This window comes from Telopea speciosissima, chromosome 7 (genome assembly GCF_018873765.1).
Source record: "Telopea speciosissima isolate NSW1024214 ecotype Mountain lineage chromosome 7, Tspe_v1, whole genome shotgun sequence".
NCBI lineage: Eukaryota > Viridiplantae > Streptophyta > Magnoliopsida > Proteales > Proteaceae > Telopea > Telopea speciosissima.
In genome coordinates, this window is record NC_057922.1 from 15,073,699 (window position 1) to 15,095,261 (window position 21,563).

At 38.9% G+C, this 21,563-nt stretch overlaps 2 protein-coding genes across 3 annotated transcripts; one reads left to right on the plus strand and one right to left on the minus strand.

Annotated features, from left to right (window-relative positions):
- Positions 1 to 164: 164 nt before the first annotated feature.
- LOC122667959 (magnesium transporter MRS2-F-like) lies at positions 165 to 15,257 on the plus strand. The gene is made up of 6 exons (XM_043864457.1): positions 165 to 689; positions 1,639 to 1,803; positions 3,758 to 3,886; positions 6,694 to 6,839; positions 14,512 to 14,641; positions 14,855 to 15,257. Exons 1-6 carry the CDS (start codon positions 312 to 314, stop codon positions 15,131 to 15,133), a joined length of 1,227 nt encoding a protein of 408 aa, XP_043720392.1. The 5' UTR covers positions 165 to 311; the 3' UTR covers positions 15,134 to 15,257.
- A 1,192-nt stretch (positions 15,258 to 16,449) lies between these two features.
- On the minus strand, positions 16,450 to 19,296 carry LOC122667958 (pentatricopeptide repeat-containing protein At3g42630). Of its 2 annotated transcripts, none has more exons than XM_043864455.1 (3): positions 19,054 to 19,296; positions 18,728 to 18,794; positions 16,450 to 17,679 (listed from the first exon to the last, which is right to left on the minus strand). In XM_043864455.1, the coding sequence occupies exons 1-3, from the start codon at positions 19,260 to 19,262 to the stop codon at positions 16,522 to 16,524; spliced, it is 1,434 nt and encodes a 477-aa protein (XP_043720390.1). In that variant the 5' UTR covers positions 19,263 to 19,296; the 3' UTR covers positions 16,450 to 16,521. The 2 variants fall into 2 exon arrangements, with proteins under 2 accessions (XP_043720390.1, XP_043720391.1); XM_043864456.1 differs by having other exon boundaries at positions 19,024 to 19,191.
- Positions 19,297 to 21,563: the final 2,267 nt, after the last annotated feature.

Genomic DNA, 21,563 nt, shown 5'->3' on the forward strand with positions numbered 1-21,563 from the left:
GTTATGTTTAGTATTTCCAAAAAATGGCAAAAAACTGTTAAAAAGCTCCCGCCCTTTATATTCGCCCACTACAATTAACGCCTCCTAGTTTGGCGGGATCCTTAACAGTTTCGTTTCCTTACACAATAAGATTTCTTCTTTTCTGGCGATTTTTATTTTCTAGACGGATCGAACTACAGATTTATAGGGTTTTATTTCAGAAAACATAATCTGAAATCAGATTTGCATAAATACTTATCGTTATTCGCTGGATCATCAAAGCCCCCTAACTGAACCAGAGTATTTGAAGAAGAAATTTGCAGGTAGACCAGATGAGGGCTACAAAATCCTCATCCGATGAAGAATTAAACCAGACGCCGGTCGTTCCGCCGCAAACAAGACGAAAGGGCATTGGAATTAGAACATGGCTCGTTGTATCCGAATCCGGCCAATCGCATCTCGAAGACATTGAAAAGCATTCAATCATGAGAAGGACAGGGCTCCCTGCGCGTGATCTTAGGGTTCTTGATCCCATACTTTCGTATCCCTCGTCGATTTTTGGAAGGGAAAGAGCAATTGTCATCAATTTGGAGCACATCAAGGCAATAATCACCGCAACTGAGGTTTTCGTGCTTAATTCCAAGGATCCAGCTGTTGCCCCATTTGTTCAAGATCTTCAGAACCGTGTTTCCAATGTGGCTCCCAAGAGGGTAATAGTTGTCTGTAGTTCTAGTTTCTTTCCATGATTATGCTCTTTCTCTCTTTCAGATTGATGGTGGTTGCTCCAAAATAATAAAACTTAGAATGATTAATAATCATTATATTTTTATTTTTGTCATTAGAGTCAAAAGATAGATGCTTAAACGGAAGATATTGCCCTATATCAGTTTACTTGATTGAATTATAGCTTCAACTTCATATTCAGGTGTTTAAAACCTGAATATAGCTTCAACTTCACAAAAGAGGCTTTCAATTTATTCCCATATTATTATAGCTTCAACTTCACAAAAGAGGCTTTCAATTTATTCCCATATCATTATAGCTTCAACTTCACAAAAGAGGCTTTCAATTTATTCTCTTTTAGCTGTATCTTTCTTTTGCTACTGACACCTGAAAGCTGAACTTTAATTTCAATGCAGGTTATAATATTTAACTCTCTCTCTCTCTCTTATCCCTCTTCTTCTGTACAAGTAATATTTCCCTCATGCCATTTTTTAATGGAGATCCTACCAGCACAGGTATTTAGTTCCCAATCAACCATTTTCAATATATTTCCAAAATCCTGAGAAAGAATCTTTCCATTTTAGGGAAACTACAAAATCCTATCAGGGATAACCATCCTCACCATTTTAAATGCTTCCCTTGTGATCCTACATCCAACAATGATGACCCACTCTATGTGCATGGACTACTGAATATATTATCGAGGTTGAGTTTCAATTATCTTCTTTTGATCACTACATGCAAGCTATTAGCAAGGACATCTGCATCTTAGAACAATATATATGTCAAATATCTTTTATTCCACAGATGAGCAAAATCTGTTCTCACTGCTGAATAAGCATTTTGCTTAGATTCTTGATGATTGGCATAGATGGGCTGCGTTCTTTCTGGACATGTAAAGTTTTGTTGATTATTGGATTTTTTTTCTGTTCAAAGGCAACTGAGAGCTCTGATAATGACATGGAGGTAACAGCCAATGAATCACAAGGCTTACCCGCATTTCATGCTCATCATGGAGCTGTGGGTACCATGATGTTGCCATTTGAGTTTAGAGCACTTGAAGCTTGTCTAGAATCTGCTTGCAGATGTCTTGATTATGAGGTATGTGTCTTTTGCCATTTAATCTCTCTCTCTATAACAAGGTTCCTTTAAGGGACAGTCGATGTGCAATTTTATCTTTTTCCTGATGTGGGATGACAAAAATATGGAGGGATGCTTTGGATCATTGAGACACAATAGATAATAACTACTAAAAAATGGAGTACAATTTTCGTAAAGTAGGATGTAGGATTGATGGCCGAGTGATAACCCAAATCCCAATATATAATTCAACGTCTTAGTCAAATTATTCTTAAGGGAGGAAAAAAATTGAAGAGGATCTGCCTGTAGAATTAGGGGGAGTTGAGGAATATTCCTCTAGAGAGCTTTTATGGCCTACATATATTACCTATATTGAATAAGAAAAACATGTAACTGCCTTAAAACCATGCAGGATTTCTGCAGCAGGATGCTGCATAATCAAGAAACAGCACATACATAAAATGAGTCCAGTAGACATGAAGATGTTGAGATGTGGGTATGAGTAAAAAGTCTAGAAAGGACAAAACTGTAAATGAATAGGTGACATGATCAAGGTCAGTCCATGGAGATTGTGTGCGACAGATATAAATGACTTTAATCGTGAGAAAGAGAGATGCCATGCAAGTGGAAGGCTCTGAAAAGTTAAGGCAAAGGCCAAAAATGATACTGATCAATTTTCAGAGTACTTAGCAAAGCATTAAGGACTTCAAATTTGACAAAAGTTATGATCCTGACAGCACTGTAATTGCTGAGAAGGCTTTGCGGGCAACTTGAAGATGGCTAGGAATTTGTAAGATTTAAATCCATCTTATGTATTTTATCCTAATAGGTATATGTGAATCTTAGGTTTCAGTTCATTGAGTATGACAATGATGACAATGATATGAATCGAATAACAATTCCCCCCCCCCCCCTTTTATCCTACTCCTACAATGATAGCAATGATATGAATTGAGTACTACTTGTATTGTTGTTATTATAAGAAGGGAAGGTGGCAAATCAAGGGGAGAACACTATCTATGCAACAGTTCAAATTGACCGCATTATTCCTCTATGGCTCAACATCAGGCATTCATTGTGCAAAGTACAATGGCCACTAAAAGACCCGTTATGAAGCCACTAAAAGACCCGTTATGAAAGGTACAGATTTATTAGAATATGATAAGATACAAAGATCAGAGCAGTCAGTGTTCTAAACATGTAGGATCGAAAGCCGTGGTGAAATCTCAAGCGAATCTTTTCAAAGTTCTATTATGTAGGACATGAAGAAATTTCCACCTTAGTCTTTTTGGTGTGGAGACTGTCCTGTAACCTCTGTTTAGTAAAAGGAATTTCTTAACTCAGATTTATTTTTCATATCCATAGATTATGTACATGAGTTTAGACTCTAGACTTAATTTTATATCTTGTACAGATTGAAAAGATTTTCTCAACCACTAATATTCAATGCTGTCAAACCCTCTGTATAACTTCACACAAGACCATGCAGCAGTTACTGTAAGCTCTACTTTGGTGGCTGAAATATAACACTGTTTTTCACATGGCTTTTCTAAAATTCAATTTATATGATAAATCTTACATTACATTTGTTAAATTTATGCCTAATGATTATCGATTTTGTTTCCTCTTGATAAAAGGTGTTATAAGAAAATATATTTTTTAGAGAAGGATCCCACTATGCTATAAAGAAATTTCTGGTTGCTAAACAGTTGTTCCAGCAAGATTAAATATCTGTGGAAGATTATTCCTATATGCAGTTCCTTAACTTTCGTACTGTATAAAATGGTTTCAAATGATTGCTGGAGGTCCTGCCACCCCTTATACTTCCATAGGATGAAGCATACCTCTACCAAAGTGTTCTACAACTTCTAATTGTGAAGAATTTACCATTGTAACATTTCTATTTCTAATAGTTTTTCTTTTAATTTCATCCAGTCATTTTTGATCAAACTGCTTGGTACTTAATTTATAACAGACTTCCACTTTGGAGCAAGAAGCATATCCAGCTTTGGATGAACTTACCTCTAAAATTAGCACGCTCACTCTAGAACGTGCCAGGCAAATAAAGAGTCGTTTAGTAGCAATATCCGGTCGGGTGCAAAAGGTAAACGGAAATCCTTTGCTTGGCATCTTCCACTATTACTTGGAAATGGTTAATGCCACGAATACTTGGCTGAACTATATTTTAGATTCATCTTCTTGAATTTTGGGAGTTATGATAAATTAACTTATCTTATGTATCTCTTGATTGGTAATATTTATTTGAATGCTTTATTCCATGTATTTATTTTTTTTAGTGGCAAGGGAAGGAAGCATTAAGGTATTATCATTCCTTATTGATGCAGATTCATCACCAAATAGGGCTTGTTTCATTGGGAATAAGTCTAGGGTTGGGTTATATACATGTTGGGCCTTTGATCCCATGGGTTTTTAATGTAATAGGCCACTTTTATGGGCCTAAAATATGGGCAAATAGGTTGCATACGGGATTAGCTCCCATACTTAGTTTTATTTTCATACTTAGCTTTTTATTTGGTGTTTTAAATGAACCGGTTCAACCAATGGTTCAATTTAAGTGACTTTATTAGTTTTTCTTTTAGTTGTTTAGTTAGGCTGGATTAAGACTCTATTTTGAGTCCATTTCAGTTTCCTAGTCAGTTTAAGTTAGCTAATAGGTCAAGGATTGGGTTAGGCCTTTCCTTTTTAGTATTTAAGTCTATTTTTGAGTCTTCTATATAAGTTTGTAAGGGAAGCCAGCATTGAATACGAATTTGATTAATAAAACTCAGCTTTATGCTTGCTGCCTTTGTTGCTACTATTCTCTCCTATGAGATTCAGTCTTGTGAGTCGTATCAAGACTCCCCCCTTGTGAGTCATATGAAGGATTGAAGGACTGGAATCCCCAGTGACTCCTTGCATCTTGTAGATCGGGAGGTCCTCTCGTAGCTCTTCTTCAACGTGCTATTGTTGGAGATCAGTGTTATTCAAGTAAGTAGTTTATTTAATTCTGCAATTACTTTCTTCTTCTAATCCTCCAACCCCAGCCTTCACAATCTGTCCAGCATTCCCTTCATTAGACCACATCCAAACCCCCCTCCATCCATCAAACCCTAGCCTCCATTAAACCTGCAACTTCCCCTCATTCGATCCATAGCTTGAAATTCAAGCAACCACCTTCCAGCCATCAGATATGTCCCAAACTTTCAGCAGACATCTCTCCCTCTCCCTCCTACACTCGATCTCACTTTGAACCCAATCTGACCATCTAAACCCTAATTCCCCTCATTTCCCACAAAACCCAAAAACCCTAAAAATATTCTAAATTCTGTCCAGACCTATTTAACCATCAGAACACCTCTAAATTCTGATCGAACCATTCCCCCACTGCCAGCTACACTCGACCAGAAACCCAGCCTCAAAACCCCACTCCAAACCCTAGTTTACAGCCTAGAACCTAAAACCAAAACCCAAACCCTAACCCTAGGTTTGCAGAATTTCTAAACCTATCCAAATCCTATTTTCTTTATACCATAATAATCCCCTAAACCTGCATACTAAAACCATATACAATCCTTACCCAAATTCCTAAACCTAACCCTAGTTTTACCCTAAACAGCCCCAAATCTGCCTAATTAGCAAACAGTTTCAGAACTCTGATCTTACCTGGCTCCTATTCGGCCTTGCCTATATAGGACGACATTACTTACATCTCCATCTTTCACAACTTCACTCATTGCATCTAGTGCCATTGGTACATTTTGCAGAAAATGGGAATAATGATGGTAGCTTGAAGAGTTCTACGAAACCATTTTTCAGTGAAAAAGGGATTTATCAACAATTTAAGAATTATATCTGATTCTTTTCATGGACTAAGTTCTGAAACTTAATTAACAAAACTATTGAAAAAGTGGATCATCAAGATCAACCATTGAAAGCTGAAGATGCTCGAAACAAAAGATTGTTCTCTCAGGTCAGACCACTTTGAATGGTTGATCCAAAGTGTATACATAAGCCAAAAGCATACAAATCAACAACCTCTTTAGAAACAGTACAACATACTATGCGAGTACTTGTGAAGAAAGTGTTTCTCAGGTGAACTTTCTCCAATGATGAAGTCATTTCAAGGAGGTATCCTATATAGTAATCTCAAGTAATTAAAGTAGTGGCTTAATGAATCAGTGTTGGATTAGAAACATGAATAATCAGATGGATCTTATCTCAACCAGAAAAGATGTTCCAACAATTTGATTCAGAGCTATAATGGTCATAGAAGGGGGCATAGTTAGAATTTCTTGTACAACATTTTATGGGAAGGGATACTATGCTTGGTGGAGCAACAAATCACCGGTTGGGGTTGGGTGGGTATTTCGGACACTTTGTCCAATAGGGGGGGGAGTATATTTCCGTCAAGGGGGGTGGGAGTATTTTGCCATCAATTACTCCCAACCACATCTGGTTGGCAGAGCAGAAAAATTTTCTCCATGTTTTATACCCCAAATGCAAAATATGTTGCCAGACCTAGTTTTGCTCTAAAATCCATTTAATTGTGATAAGGCTGAGATGTTGTTGTTGTATATAATATATATGAGGAAGAGAAAAGTAGAAAGTGAAAAAGATTGCTCTCTGTCCTAGTTACATGGAAGCTGACAATCTTTCTTCAATCAAGCTGAGACGTTGGTAAAACATTGGAGCCATTAATTTTCACATATTATGACCATGTTAATTGACCTAAAACTGTTATCTTTCTGCCCCTAAATTGATCATCTGCTAAATCAATAAGCATTCGGGGGGGGGGTCTATAAATTCTGCTTCACTTGACTTATTGTAATTTTTTATTTGGTTGAGGCGCTTCCCAAGAAAGAACATTTTTCCTTCAATTATTTATTTCTTCAAACATCTTTGTGTTTTCAGGTGAGAGATGAACTTGAACATCTACTGGATGATGACAATGATATGGCTGAGATGTATTTGACTGAAAAACTTGTTAGTCAGCCATTGGATCCGACCTCCTTCAGAGGTGAATTAGACATTGATTCAATTAACTCACTTGATGAAAGGTGATTATAAGTCATCTATTTATGTTATAAAGAAAATTCAATTCGATCATCTCCCAGAAATAGTGATTTAGATTACCATTGTTCTAATATTAGTTGCTTTGATCAATCTTTATGCATACAATTTTCGTCCATATCATCTCCCCGACCACCAATTCTACCTCGACTTCCATCATGCCAATTCTTTGATGAAACAGAGGGTAGAGCAGATTTTTTTCAAACTTTGATTTTTCTCCCGAGAAGGTTGTGTCCATGGCCACTTTTCTTAACACTTCACCCAACAAGTATCCACGAACCCCATCCAGGGAAGGAAGAGGGATCCTACCCATAATCTAAACCTTAATAGGTTCATATTTTGGATTCAAATCACCAAGGACAATCAGGATGCATTCTTTTTAAAAAAATATGATATTGGCTTCATCTTCTGGGTTACATAGTTGAATGCCTCCATGGTGATCAAACTCCTCCCAGAGACAAGTCATCATATTATTGTTAGATGTGTATAGAGTTGTAATAAGGGTAGTTCTGGTACTAGTCTTGTTACTAGTTACCTTATTATGTAATTCTGTATTTTCTTCTTTTTTACCTTTTACCTCCCTAGGGAGTGAGTTGTAATACTTTCATTTATGACTTTGAAGTAATATAGATGTGTGGAGATCTCTCTCACACACACAACCATTACAACTGAAATATTACTCTTCCATTCTCTTGCTCTCTTCTTCTTCTCTTCCTCTCCACCATCTTCCTGCTCTTCTCTTATCTACATCCTTAAACTAAAATCCAACTTGGTATCAGAGCCAAAGGTTTGAGAGTCGTATCATCTCTATTTTCCTTATTTTTTCCCTCTCTTTGAGACCCTAGAACTCAAGGGATTTCAAAGAAGAGGTTCCTATGTAAATCCTTTACAAAAGAGGTATGAAGTAGGTTCTCTATAACCTATTTAGGTGATTGAGGATGATTCTTGAGCTACTTTGGAGCTCCATTGAAGCTGTTTTGAAGTGAACCAAGCAGCAGTTAGGGTTTCCGCCAGCTCAAGAGTAAAGGCCATGTTTCTCTCATTTTCGGCATGTTTTTGGAGCTTGGAATAGCTCAACAGAATCGTATAAGGGTCCTCTATATGCTCCAAGTGTGCCTCCTTGATGAATGAAGGTACTGCCCAAGCATAGCTCGTTTGTGGATCTCGCTCTTCTCCCGATTTCCGCCGATTGCGAGTTGAATCCATGGATCAGATCCATTTTAGCATGGGTTTGGCTGTTGGACCAGCCCACTAGGATCGTATAAGGACCCTGGTTATAGTCTTCGTGTTCTCCTTTGATGGATGAGACTCCTCTTTGAGTTCTACTCAGTTTCGTGGTGTTTTTTTTTCTCTGCCCAGGTAAACCCGATAATGCTGCATTTTCCTTGTTCTTGCATTTAGGGTGTATTGGACTTCTTGTTTGATTGAGAAGTGATGATGAATATCTGCATTTGAAATATTGGGGCTTGTTTAAGCTGTTTTATCTCTTGAAGAGTGTGGGAGTGAAGCTTTGTTGTGCTGGAATCTTTGTCTTTAAGCTGGCAGCTCTGTTTTTGTGTTTTGGGATAATTTCTTTGGGTTGAGTGTGCACTCCCCTTGCTGGTTGTTACCTGTTTATGGTCAAGTGCTCTTTCCCATACACTATGGGTGATACATCTGCATCTGAACTTGGTTCGGCTACCTCACAGCCTCTCCCCACTGCACCTCCAGTTGTTTATGAGAGTGTGCCTACACAGATCTCCTTTGTAAAACTTGATGGGACCAATTATTTGGATTGGTCACACTCCGTGAGGCTGTTACTAAGAAGCAAACGAAAACTTGGGTACATTACAGGTACCATTAAGGCTCCAGAGCCTAGTTCACTTGGTTTTGACCAATGGGAGGCCGACAATTCTACAGTCATGACATGGCTGATCTTCTCTATGACACCTGAGATTGGGCGAAGGTTTATAAGAAAGGAGACTGCCAAGGCCATATGGGACAGTGTTGCACAAACTTTTGATCGAGTGGGTGACTCTGCCAAGGTCTACCAGCTTCACCAAAAGATTAACTCCATGAGGCAGGGTGATAGGACCATTTCTGAGTACTACAATGCCTTCCTTAGCCTTTTGGAAGAATATGATTACTACAGGGATCTCCACTTGAAGGACCCAGAGGATGAGGCCAAGGTATATCAGACTCTTGAAAAAGAGCGTGTCTTTACCTTATTTGGTGGCCTGAACCCTGACTATGAGCCCATCAGGCTTCAAATCTTAGGCCGGTCTCCCTTTCCATCTCTTAGTGAGGTCTGTAGTTACTTACAGAGTGAGGAGACTTGGCGTGTTGCTATGGAGCCAGCTTCTGTATCTTCTATTGAGAGGTCAGCCCTCAACTCCAGTTCTTCCCGAGACACTTGTGGAGGTGGTAGAGGCCAAGGGCCTAACCGAGAGGTAGCCAATACAAGAGAGACAAGAGGGTGCTAGTGGAGTTGGTCGCGACCGGTTTAAATGTGATCATTGTAGAGAACTGGCCACACCAAGGATAGGTGTTGGTCTCTTCATGGCCGTCCTCCTGGCACACATGGTCATGGTGGCCGTAGAGGGGGAGCTTGAGCTCACTCTATGATGACTGAGGCAGATACTACACAGGATGACTCTGCCTTTATGGATACAGAGGTTCGCCGGGTCATATCACAGCTTAGCACATCTTCTACACCTTCTGTAGCTAGCTCCTCATCATCCTCCGCTTTACAGGTCTCTACTTCAGCCTCTACTGCAGCCCAGTCTTAGGTCATTGACTCTGGTGCCACTGACCATATGACTGGTATGTCCCATAATTATGATTCCTATACCATTTGTTCTGGTAAGGATAAGGTTAGAATAGCTGATGGCTCCCTATCCTCCATATCTGGTAAGGGTAGCATTCCTGTCACTTCATCTATTTCTCTTACTTCAGTTCTTCATGTGCCAAACCTTACAGTTAATCTTTTATCTGTGAGTCACTTGATAAAATCTTTAAATTGCTGCGTCACCTTTTTCCCTTCTCACTGTCTTTTTCAGGATTTGGTGACGAAGAGGATTATTGGTAGTGGACGTGAAGAGCAAGGCCTTTATCTTTTTTATCCTTTTGTGTCTACAGCTCAGTCTTATGTGTGTGGCCGTAATGATAGTAGTTCTGTGGCGACTGTTATGTTATGGCATCGTCGTCTTGGCCACCCATCTTTTGTTGTAATGAGGAAACAGTTGCCTCACTTATTTTCTTCTGTTGCTTCTTCTCATGTTTTTCAATGTGAATCATGTATGTTAGCCAAACATTGTCGTTCCTCTTATCCATATCATGGTAATAGAACTGCAGCTCCTTTTCACATTGTGCATACTGATGTTTGGGGACCTTCCCCTACTACTTCTTTATTTGGCTTTCATTATTTCGTGTCATTTGTTGATGATTTTTCCCGTGCTACATGGACTGTTCTTTTGAAACATAAAAGTGATGTTTGTGATGCATTTCAACATTTTTATCAGATGATCCTTACCCAGTTTGAAACTCGGATCAAAATTGTTCGGTCTGATAAAGGGGGAGAATACATGTTTGGTGGCCTTCAAACCTTCTTTACTAATCATGGCATTATCCATCAGCTTGCGTGTGTTGACACCCCCCAACAGAATGGGGTTGCTGAAAGGAAAAATCGCCATCTATTGGAGGTCACCGGTAGTCTCTTGTTTGGCATGCATGTCCCCAAGACCTTTTGGTCTGCGGCTCTTCTTACGGCCTCCTTCCTCATCAATCGCATGCCTACTAAACTTTTGACTACAAATCTCCTCGACATGCTATCTCCTACAGCCGCTTTCTCTCTTCCTCCTAAAGTCTTTGGATGTGTTTGTTATGTGCATGTTAATAAATCACATCGCACTAAACTTGATCCCAAAGCTCTCAAGTGTCTCTTTCTTGGGTACTCCTCTACTACCAAAGGTTACAAGTGCTATCATCCCTCTTCTCGCAAGTGTTTCATCTCCAAAGATGTGACCTTCCTTGAGTCTATCCCTTTCTTTGCACCCTCTTAGCATCCTCTTCAGGGGGAGAATTGTGGTAGTGAACAGGCTGCTGATCTCCTTCATTCCTCCCTACCTATCTCTCCCTTTATACTTGATATTGGTAAGCACAGGGCTGTGGGTGTAGATGTGAATACAGATCCGGATGTTGACAATGATACTGGTAAGGAGAAGGATTACCATATTACCTATAAGAGAGGTGAAGGCTTGCATAATGAAAGAAAGAAGACCTACCAAGAGTCCTCTTTGGATCCGGATCCACATCCTGAGCCTCCTCAATCAAGTGATATTCCTTCCCTTCCATCTAACTTAGACCTTCCCATTGCTGTTAGAAAAGGGAAAAGAGCCTGTACTAATCCTATAGCCCAGTTTGTTTCCTATGATGCTCTTTCTCCTACAGGTCTTGCCTTTGTTACTGCTCTCTCTACTGCTTCTATTCCCAGGAATGTTGTTGATGCTATGTCTGACCCAAAGTGGAGACGAGCCATGTCCGAGGAGATGATGGCCCTTGAAAAGAATGGTACTTGGCAATTGGTGAACCTTCCTAGGGGAGGTGTCCTAGTTGGATGCAGATGGGTCTACACAATCAAGTATAAGTCAGATGGGATAGTTGAGAGATACAAAGCAAGGTTAGTAGCCAAGGGGTACAGTCAAGTTTATGGGATTGACTATCAGGAGACATTTGCTCCTGTGGCTAAACACAACTCTATAAGAGTGCTATTATCCTTGGCTGCCAATAAAGATTGGCCACTATATCAGTTAGATGTGAAGAATGCCTTCCTTCATGGGGACTTGGAAGAGGAAGTGTACATGCAAACTCCACCAGGCTTTAAAATGCCTTCAGCTGAAGGGAAAGTGTGTCTCCTAAAAAAGGCTCTATATGGTCTCAAACAGTCACCAAAGGCATGGTTTGAGCGCTTCCGACAGGCTATTCTAAAGGAAGGGTAATCCCAGAGTCAAGCTGATCACACTCTCTTTATCAAGCGGGGAGATGGTACCATTACAACCCTCATAGTGTATGTTGATGATATTGTAGTCACTGGAGATGATCTGGCTGAGATTAAAAGACTGAAAATCTACTTGGCTCAATAGTTTGAAATCAAAGATCTAGGTCCCTTGAAGTACTTCTTAGGCATTGAGGTATCAAGGACCAAGAGAGGAATCAACATATGTCAGCAGAAATTTGTTCTTGATTTGTTGACAGAGACAGGGATGCTAGGATGCAAGCCGGCAAATTCTCCTATTGAACAAAATCACAAACTAGGAGAAGATTGTGGTCCTTCTCTTGTTGATGCGGGAAAATACCAAAGGCTTGTGGGGAAACTTATCTATCTTTCTATGACACGCCCAGATATCTCTTACGCAGTGGGAGTTGTGAGCCAATTCATGCATGCCCCCAAGAGTGGCTACTTGGATGCAGTGTATTGCATTCTCAAATATTTGAAGTCTTCTCCAGGGAAAGGACTGTTGTATGCAAAACACAATCACTTAAGAATAGAAGGTTTTACTGATGCCGATTGGGCTGGATCCATTACAGACAGGAGATCTACCTTGGGTTATTGTACCTTTGTAGGAGGTAACTTAGTTACATGGAGAAGCAAAAAGCAATATGTTGTGGCCAGATCTAGTGCAGAGGTAGAATTTAGAGCTATGGCTCATGGAGTGTGTGAGCTCATTTGGTTGAAGAGACTAGTTTAAGAATTGGGATTTGGCACTGAAGGGCCTATGAGACTATACTGTGACAACAAGGCTGCCATCAGTATTGCTCACAATCCTGTCCAACATGACCGAACTAAGCACATTGAGGTTGATAGACACTTCATCAAAGAGAAGATAGACTCTGGCTGTATTTGTACTCCTTTTGTGAAGACCGGTGATCAGGTGGCAGACATCTTCACCAAGGCTCTCGCCTCTCCTCAATTTAGTACTCTCCTAAGCAAGCTGGGAATGCATGATATATATTCTCCAGCTTGAGGGGGAGTGTTAGATGTGCATAGAGTTGTAATAAGGGTAGTTCTGGTACTAGTCTTGTTATTAGTTACCTTATTATGTAATTCTGTATTTTCTTCTTTTTTACCTTTTACCTCCCTAGGGAGTGAGTTGTAATACTTTCATTTATGACTTTGAAGTAATATAGATGTGTGGAGATCTCTCTCACACACACAACCATTACAACCGAAATATTACTCTTCCATTCTCTTGCTCTCTTCTTCTTCTCTTCCTCTCCACCATCTTCCTCCTCTTCTCTTACCTACATCCTTAAACTAAAATCCAACTATTATAATATTCAGAGATGGACATCCCTCCTTTTTTCATATTAATGATCTTCTATAGGAGATGGTAGACCTTAGTAGAGTCACCAAACCTGTCAAATGTTGGAGCAACACTATCCCAAATCTCTACGGCTGTTTCCTTACGCATCAAACGTCAGCCTATTTCAGGCTGCATGGAGAAGATCAACCATGCCATAACAGTGGAGTTCTCCACCTCCAGCTTTGGATAACTAGGACTCACTAGAACTAGGAGGTTTTTTAATCTCTCCATTGATATAACCTAGTTTCCCTCTACTTCTCAGGGACAATCTCTAGATAGTACCCAGTCTAGATAGTTTGTATTGTCCAAATTAACAACTGAAATTTGAACTTGAATTTGTTTTTCACCCTTTTCAACTCTCTAACCCTATGAAATCCTAATTGTGCCCCTGATGATTTGAGAACCAAAACTGATGCACAAAAATTAATGATTTTTATCTCAAGAAGTTTCTTCAAGTCCATTACCTGCAAGGTTAGGATATTAAAACCATCCAAACAGTAATTGATACAAGTTGGGCTGTACTCTGGGATGCTTGTGACTGGAATGACTGCAAATATTAAATTTGTAATTAGTTAAAAAGTGCTTGTATAATGAACAGATATAACTTACACTTAACTAGGATACAGCATGGTCAAACCTAACTTGGTCAAATTTTAAGAATCTGGAGATAAAACCATTTTGGGTGCTAGGACTTGCTAACCTCCTGTTCTCCATGAGAGAGAAAATGTTTCTTCCTAGATTTTTCCTAATGGGTATGAAAGGGTATGTGAACAGATTCCTTAAGAACAATAATTAGAAGAGTTTCAGTTAGACTCAAACTCTAGCCTAATGTATTATTGTAGTTGCATCTCCTAGCCTCCTCACTGTTCTTCACAAGATTCCTTTAGTACAATAATTAGAAGAGTTTGAGTTTACTCATAATCTAGCTACTGTATTATTGTAGCTTCATCTCCTAGCCACCTCACTGCTCTTCACACACACACACACACACACAAACACACAAATGGAGAGAGAGAGAGAGAGAGAGCCAAAAGGTTGAGGGCCTACAAGAAAAATCCAAGAATGTCTTTTAAAAAAACATACCTTACGTGCCAAAGTTCATCAAGGTTCAGAATATCACTCTCACCCTAAGACCTCACTGCAATAACTACATTTGTTGACAAACTGTTAAAAGCAAGATCACTGAACAAGATGACAATATAAAATCTCTTTCCTTAGATTCACTTCCATATTGTTGAGGTTCTTTGTGATCACATCCATGATTTCTTTGTCTCTTGGTCATTTAAACTCGTTCACATAATATCTTTCGGATTTCCAGGGAGGAAGAAACAGAGAGTGAATTCTGTGGTGAAACCTTGAGCACCATTAAGCCTAAAATCGAGGAATTGGAGATGCTATTAGAAGCTTACTTCGTTCAGATAGATGGCACGTTACACAAACTATCCACTGTATGTATTTTTTTCTCTTTCTGTCCATGTTTGATTCTTTAGTTGTATGAAAATGCTTGTAGGTTGGCAAATTTTGTTATGAAAACTTACGCTTATAAATTCTATAGCTTTAGAAATATTGTTATCATCAAAATTCTTATGCAATTTTGCTGTTTTCAACTCTCAAGTCATCAAAATTTATTGAAATAACAAGAATTATCTGTTTGTTCTAAGTTGAGGGAGTATGTGGACGACACTGAGGACTACGTCAACATCATGTTGGATGACAAACAGAATCAACTGCTGCAGATGGGAGTGATGCTTACTACGGCAAACTTAGTTATCAATGCAGGGATTGCTGTTGTGGGTGTGTTTGGAATGAACATTCATATTTCCCTCTTTGATGGGGTCCCTGAGCAGTTCTGGGGGACTACCTTTGGAACCTTATCAGGTGTTGTGGTTTTATATTTCATTGCTGTAGGTTGGGGTAAAACAAAAGGACTTCTTGCATGATTTTCTTGCTATCAAGTCCCCCTATATATAACACTCAAGGATGTATCTTGGAGTGGCTGAAAGTGACTCGCACTATAATACAGTTTGAACTAATTATAAAAGTTGACATAGGTTCTGTAGGTGAGCTTCTGGAGCAGTGCAGACTCGTAGACTAAAGATTTTTATGTCAAATGAGAGGGATCGTGGATGCTGAAGAAAGCCACCAATGCACAAGCAAATGAAAGTATCTTTTAGGTTTAATTCTGAAAACCATGAGCATCAACCTGCCACCCTAATACACCTGCATTTGCAACTTTTACCTGTATCGACCATCCCTGGTTGCAAGAAATCTCTGAATGTCCCTTTTTTTTCTTTTCAAAAATCTGAATCGAATTGGTCGAACTGACCGTTATCAATCCTGATTCTGGACGTTCTGAAGCAGCTGAGTCTATGGTTTTTGGAATCAGATCGCTGGGTTTTCAGATCTAAGTAGCCAATGCTAGGATTTTTGGGACCAATTCCAACAAGGAACGATTTGTCCCCCGATACTGAATTTAAAATCTTTCATGGGTGGTTGGGAGGGGAATGGGTTACTCTTCCACTGCTACCTTGCATTGAAATTTCAAATCTTTTTATTTAGAAAACTCTACATATAAAAGAGAATTTTTCTTTGCCGAGTGGAGATGGAGCTGTGAAGACAACTGCTAGTGTAGTTGGTTGGTTGTGCCTCACCAATAAAATGCAGTCTACTCTCTGTCTTCATTTTGTGACATTAGGCTGAACTGGTCCTTATCACTTATCAGTTTAATTCGAGATCAAAAGATCATTTTTTAACTCTTATCAGACGATTTGTATCAGTGATGTATTGGTATCAAGTTCCAACAATACCAATACGTATATGATACCTTTGATACCACTACTTAGAAGTTAAAACACTGGTCTAGATAGGCTTATTAGGACTAAGGGTTTTTAAACAATGTGTTTCAGTTAAACAGTTTGGTTCGAATCGATTCAGCATGTTTGAGGGTAGAAAATTGAACCGAACGATTTATTAAACGGTTCTATTTAGTTAAACCAAAACTGTTTATTAAATGGTTTTTGATTCCTGGTTTGTAAATAGTTATCAAACCGTCGCTTTATTAAATGGTTCTTGATTCCTGGTTTGTAAGCAGTTATCAAACCATCGGTTCGCATGGTTTAAACCAAACGAAGCTGTTCAACTAAACGATTTCAAACCCTTTTTTACCCCTACTTTAAACAACTTTTGGGAATAAAGGAGAATCAAAGGTCGGTCACAATTTCAAACTTCACCACATTGGTGACAACAAATAGCACCATTGAATAATTTATTATTCAGTTAATGAAAATACAATTAATATATACAATTGCTGGGATAAGCTATTAGTTTTTCAGTAATTCCAAAAGATTTGGTTCCTCCGATGCTCTTTCTTCAGATACATTGCAATTAGCTTCCTGTATGTCCAATTCCTCTGTTTCTTGTACTCTATGAAAGCTTCTGAGCTTGAATGAAAATACCCTTTTCCAAAAACTTCAAACACTAAAGGATCCGTAGAAACAATTGGCGTATCACTAACATTCATTTTGTTTAAAGCAAAATCCATGTTCCTTCCAAGGTTTCTGTCTAGGTATGCATCTACCACACATCCATATGTCACAAGATCAGGAATGACCTTCTCATGCTTCATATGTTCAAGGCTTACATGTAGATCCCAAAATAATGACATCCTGGAGAAAGCCAGAGACCGAATATTAAATGTATTAAGATCCGGAGAAAATCCTGCTTCCACCATTTTTAAAAATTCTCTTTGCAGGCTTTTCATTTTAAACTTACCAGCATAGGATAGGAGAAGAAGGTTCCAGAGAAGATTTCCCACATTCCTCCTACCAAGACCAACATCCCTTAAGAACTCACCTAACCTGTAAAATTTCTTTTCCTTTATATGGGCAAGTGCCACAGCCCTAATTGCTTCTTCTTCTATGAGAATTCTAGATCTTTTAAGGCGACCATAGGCAATTTCCATCTCAGTTAGAGAACCGAATACAGCATAATACTTAACGAAGGCATTTGCAGTAGCAGAATCCACACTGAAACCACTTTTAACCATCTCCTTCATGGTTGCTTCCATCATTTCAAGCTGCCCTCCCTTTCCAAAACAAGAGATAGCCACTGAGTAAACTTCAGGAGACAAGTCAAAATCCCTTGAAGTGACTTCATGCAGAATTCTGGTTACTTCATTAAAATGTCCCATCCTCCCATATGCATTCATTAGCTCTGAAACTACCTCAATATTAGGAACAAATGAGCTAGCTATTATTTCTTCCCATACAGACTTGGAATGGGAGAAAAGGCCATTCTCTGCATAGCACAGCATCAGAGCTGATAGGATAGCAAGGCCAGGTTGAAAACCTTCAGATTTCATCTCAACAAAGATTAGCTGAGCTATACCAGGCATTTCTTTTCTACCCAATAACCGTATGAATGAGGCAAAATCTACAGAATGATCATTCCCGGTGACAATTTTATTCTGCTGCCAATGCCAGATGATCTGTTTTAGGACCAAATGCAGGACAAAAAAACCAAAAATTAGTGCACTTCCACGGAAAGACAAGCCAAATGAAGAAAACATCTGGTAGCAAGAACCACCATCAGCCCAGTAAAACTTAGACATGAAAAAATTTAGTAATATTGGACACAAATATCAGGTATCCCAAAACAATGTGGAATGTGCAACAATTACAAACATTTTGGTACATAAAGTGATACTTATAAATAAGCGACAGAAAAGAAGTATCTAGACAGATTCATACCAAGGAAGCCAATATCCAGTAACCATAGGAAAATAAACCTATAGATTTAACCCCTTGTCAATGTATTTTATTTACTGGAAGTTGCAACACAAGTACCCCTAAAATCACAATTTTAGTACTACAAGCACTCCAAACAAAAGTCTACTTCTCATTCATTTTTATAATTCTTTTAGTTGCTGTACCATGTTAATGACAAAAATTCTCATTTTCAAGATATTGTTTTGAGTAATGTGGTCATTTTCTACGCATTAATGACCAAAATGCAGTAATCAGGGGGTACCAGACAAGATTTTGTCAATGGGTCGAATGGATATACAAATTATAGCCAAAACTATGTGTCAGCTGATCCCCTGGTAATTCAAGGGGATTCGCAAGTTGTGGTGAAATGGTTGTTGGCAGTCTTGAGAAGTTTATGGTATCTGCAATCTTTAATTAGAAGATCTCAAGAACTAGCCAACTCAATGAACACCATGTTCATCATGCAGGTTCCTAGATCAAACAACATGAGAGGAGGAATGGTTAAGAATGTCGCTAGAAAGGACTATGTATATATTGACAATTATCAAATAAAGGTGTACCTGGATTAAGTGATGTCTTATAAACAGATTGTGTGCAAGAAAGTACTAACATCAACAAGTTATGGGCACAATACTCGAGTAACATAACAACAATGGAGTGAGAAAACAGACCTTAAGGTAGTAGATTATGAATATGTGTTCAAAAAAACAGGGTATCGAATTTAATGTGAAGGATGTAAAACTAGAACAGGGAATTGGAATTTCAGACCTGTTTCAGTGATCTAAGAACTTGAATAGGAACATTCCCTGGTAGCTCGTCCAACTCTCCCTTCCAACTACAATCAAATGCACACAAAAAATCCCTAGCCCATTGTTAGTTCACAATTAGTGGTAAGAAATTGCATACCAAGAGCAAGGTCAATCACAATAGACAAATCAGAAGAAAGCCTAAATTTTGAAATCAAAGCAAATCTTGTTCCAATCATCATTGTTCAACTTTTGATAGGACATCATTCAACCTAACCGAAATCCCTAATGGAATATTTAAAAGAGAGAAGGAACAACCTTAACATAATCTTCAATAGATTCAGTCACCTTTGAAGGGCTGGAAATCTTTGATAGTTTGAGAGTTGGAGAGAGACAGAACCACAGAGAGACTGAAAAAGAGAGTCGCCTTTCGCCATTCTAGTCTTGCCGCCTTTGCTTGCCACCTTGGCTGTGTTGGCTCCTTCCGTCCTTCGTCCAACAAGAAGACGGGTAGACAAGGAGTCGCAGGAGACAAAGATTGGAAGAAACAGAGACATCGACTGACAGTGAGAGAGTCGCCCGTCGGAGATGGAGAAGCGAGGGTTGGGGCTTTTAGAAAGATGGCAAGATGGGAAATACGAGGGAGAATGTTTTCTGTGTCGGAGTGCAGGCTGCGTCCAGAGTCCAGACACGTGGGGATGTGTGAAATGACCACCCTGCCCCCTGAATCGCACGCCCATGTTTCTGGTTATTCCCTATCCAAAGCCGATTATCCCAACCAAAACCAGACCGAATCAACCGTTTGACACTCCTACCCCTGTAACCTCGCCTCTCAGCCTGTGTTCTTTGTTCCAACAACCAACAGTCCGCCGCTCCGCCACCGCCCCTACCATGCCCTCTACCCTCTACATCTCCCCCAGCCCACCTCGACCTTCCCTTCCCGTTTACTTTCACAATCCCTTGCCAATCCCTATGCCAAGGAAATGAGAATATGTCAAGCATTCGGACGTCTCAAATCCCATTATCCCAAGTTAAACTGTGAAAGAAGTTTGAAATCTCAAAATTCCCAATTTTCAAAAGGAAAAATTACACTGCCACCCCTTGAGGTTTGTACTAAATATAGAGTGATCCCTGTGTTTTTAAATTATACCGTCGCACCCCCTGAGTTCTTTAATTAGGTGTTACAGTATTAGTTAAGTTTGCCTTCAAATGACTAATATACCCCCCTTTGAACTCAGTATCTCATCCCACAAGAACATTGGTGTAGTTTACCGGTTAGTTTTTTTCATTTATATTACCTTAAGCTATATACACATCGTTACCCATTACTGGCTGAATTCAAGAAACTCGTTGCCACAGAGAGCTGCGAACGAAGAGAACCCATTTTCAGGAAGGAAGATTACTAAAATTGGGTATTTCCTTAACTGAATTAGAAATTTATGGTATCTACAAATTTTTTTTTTCATCAACGGCTGTGTAATAGAACCGGTGGTTACCCTGCCTTTCCCAATCTTTGGGATCGTTTCGGCAACAAGATCCTTGAATATGGAATCTCCATGTGGCAATCTTCTCAGCCGTTCATGGTGTCCCTGACCATTTTCTGTAAAACCAAGAATCGGTGACGTCTAATTCAAATTATTGAAACTGTTATAAGTTTGAAAAGATTCATATAAGGTAACATCTAACTAAGCTTAGCTCCTAACAGAATTTTCCTTTTGAAAGCACAAGGAGTGCAAGAGCACCAGGACAACAACAACAACAAGAAGAAGAAGAACTACAACAGCAACAAAACAGGTCTTTATAATTTTCAATGATAGTCCAGACGTGAGCTTAGAACTATTACTTGTATAGAACGCTTCCAAGTTCTTTGTAGGTTTAGGAATGTGCGGATGGAAATTGATATTTCATTGGTTTCATGGACATTTTGCATTCATATTTCAGTAGCATAGGAGATCATTTTGTATTCATATTCAAGAAGCACAAGTTTCATGGACATTTTGCATTCATATTTCATGTTTATGAGAGCGTAATAGACTTCTTCCAACCCTATGGTTTTCAGATATATGATCATAATTGGTAGAATCATCTTATTCAAATTGGAATCCACAAAGTCTGTTTAAACAGTGGCATCCAAAGTATATCCCAAAATCCCTCTTCGAATATTAAAACAAAACAATTGGAGGGCAAAGAGAAAAGTATGTCCCAAAGATCCCTCTTCGAATGTTAAAACAATTGGATCCAATGTTATATCGTACAACTACTGAATTTGAGATGGAGTAGAAATAGGGGTTCTCTAGTAGTAATATATGCAATGTCATCCTCCCATGTGGCTTAAAATAAGTACCTTTTAGGGGGTCAGTTTTTTTTTAACTCACCATTCCCTCAATTGGAGACTTGGAGAATGGCTATCATATAATAAAGTTTAGGGGAAAAGGTTCACTTAATGAGCAGGGTATACTAGCACTTTTGTCTATCTCATCCTTCCATGGAATTTCCTAAATTCCATGCTTTTATCGTATAATACTATTGTCACACCCCATTGTTGCGCCCCTTATGCCTCTTGCTCAGAGAAACCTCTTCCTAAAGTTAATGAGAAATTTTGTTGTAACTAAATTTGGTGAAAAATACATTATAATCTTAATTTTTTACCCTTGTACCTTCGAAGACAGTAACAGCTCATAATAACAAGTCACTTTCAACTTGTATTCGAAACACTATTTTTTTTCTTAATCAAGACTCTTTTTTCTCCACCGTGTCTTGCTCCCCTTCTATCATATGTTTGCTCTCCTTCCAACTGAAACTAACCTTCTCTTCCTCCATTGAGTGATCTCTCCTTAGATTTTTAACTTCCACCACAT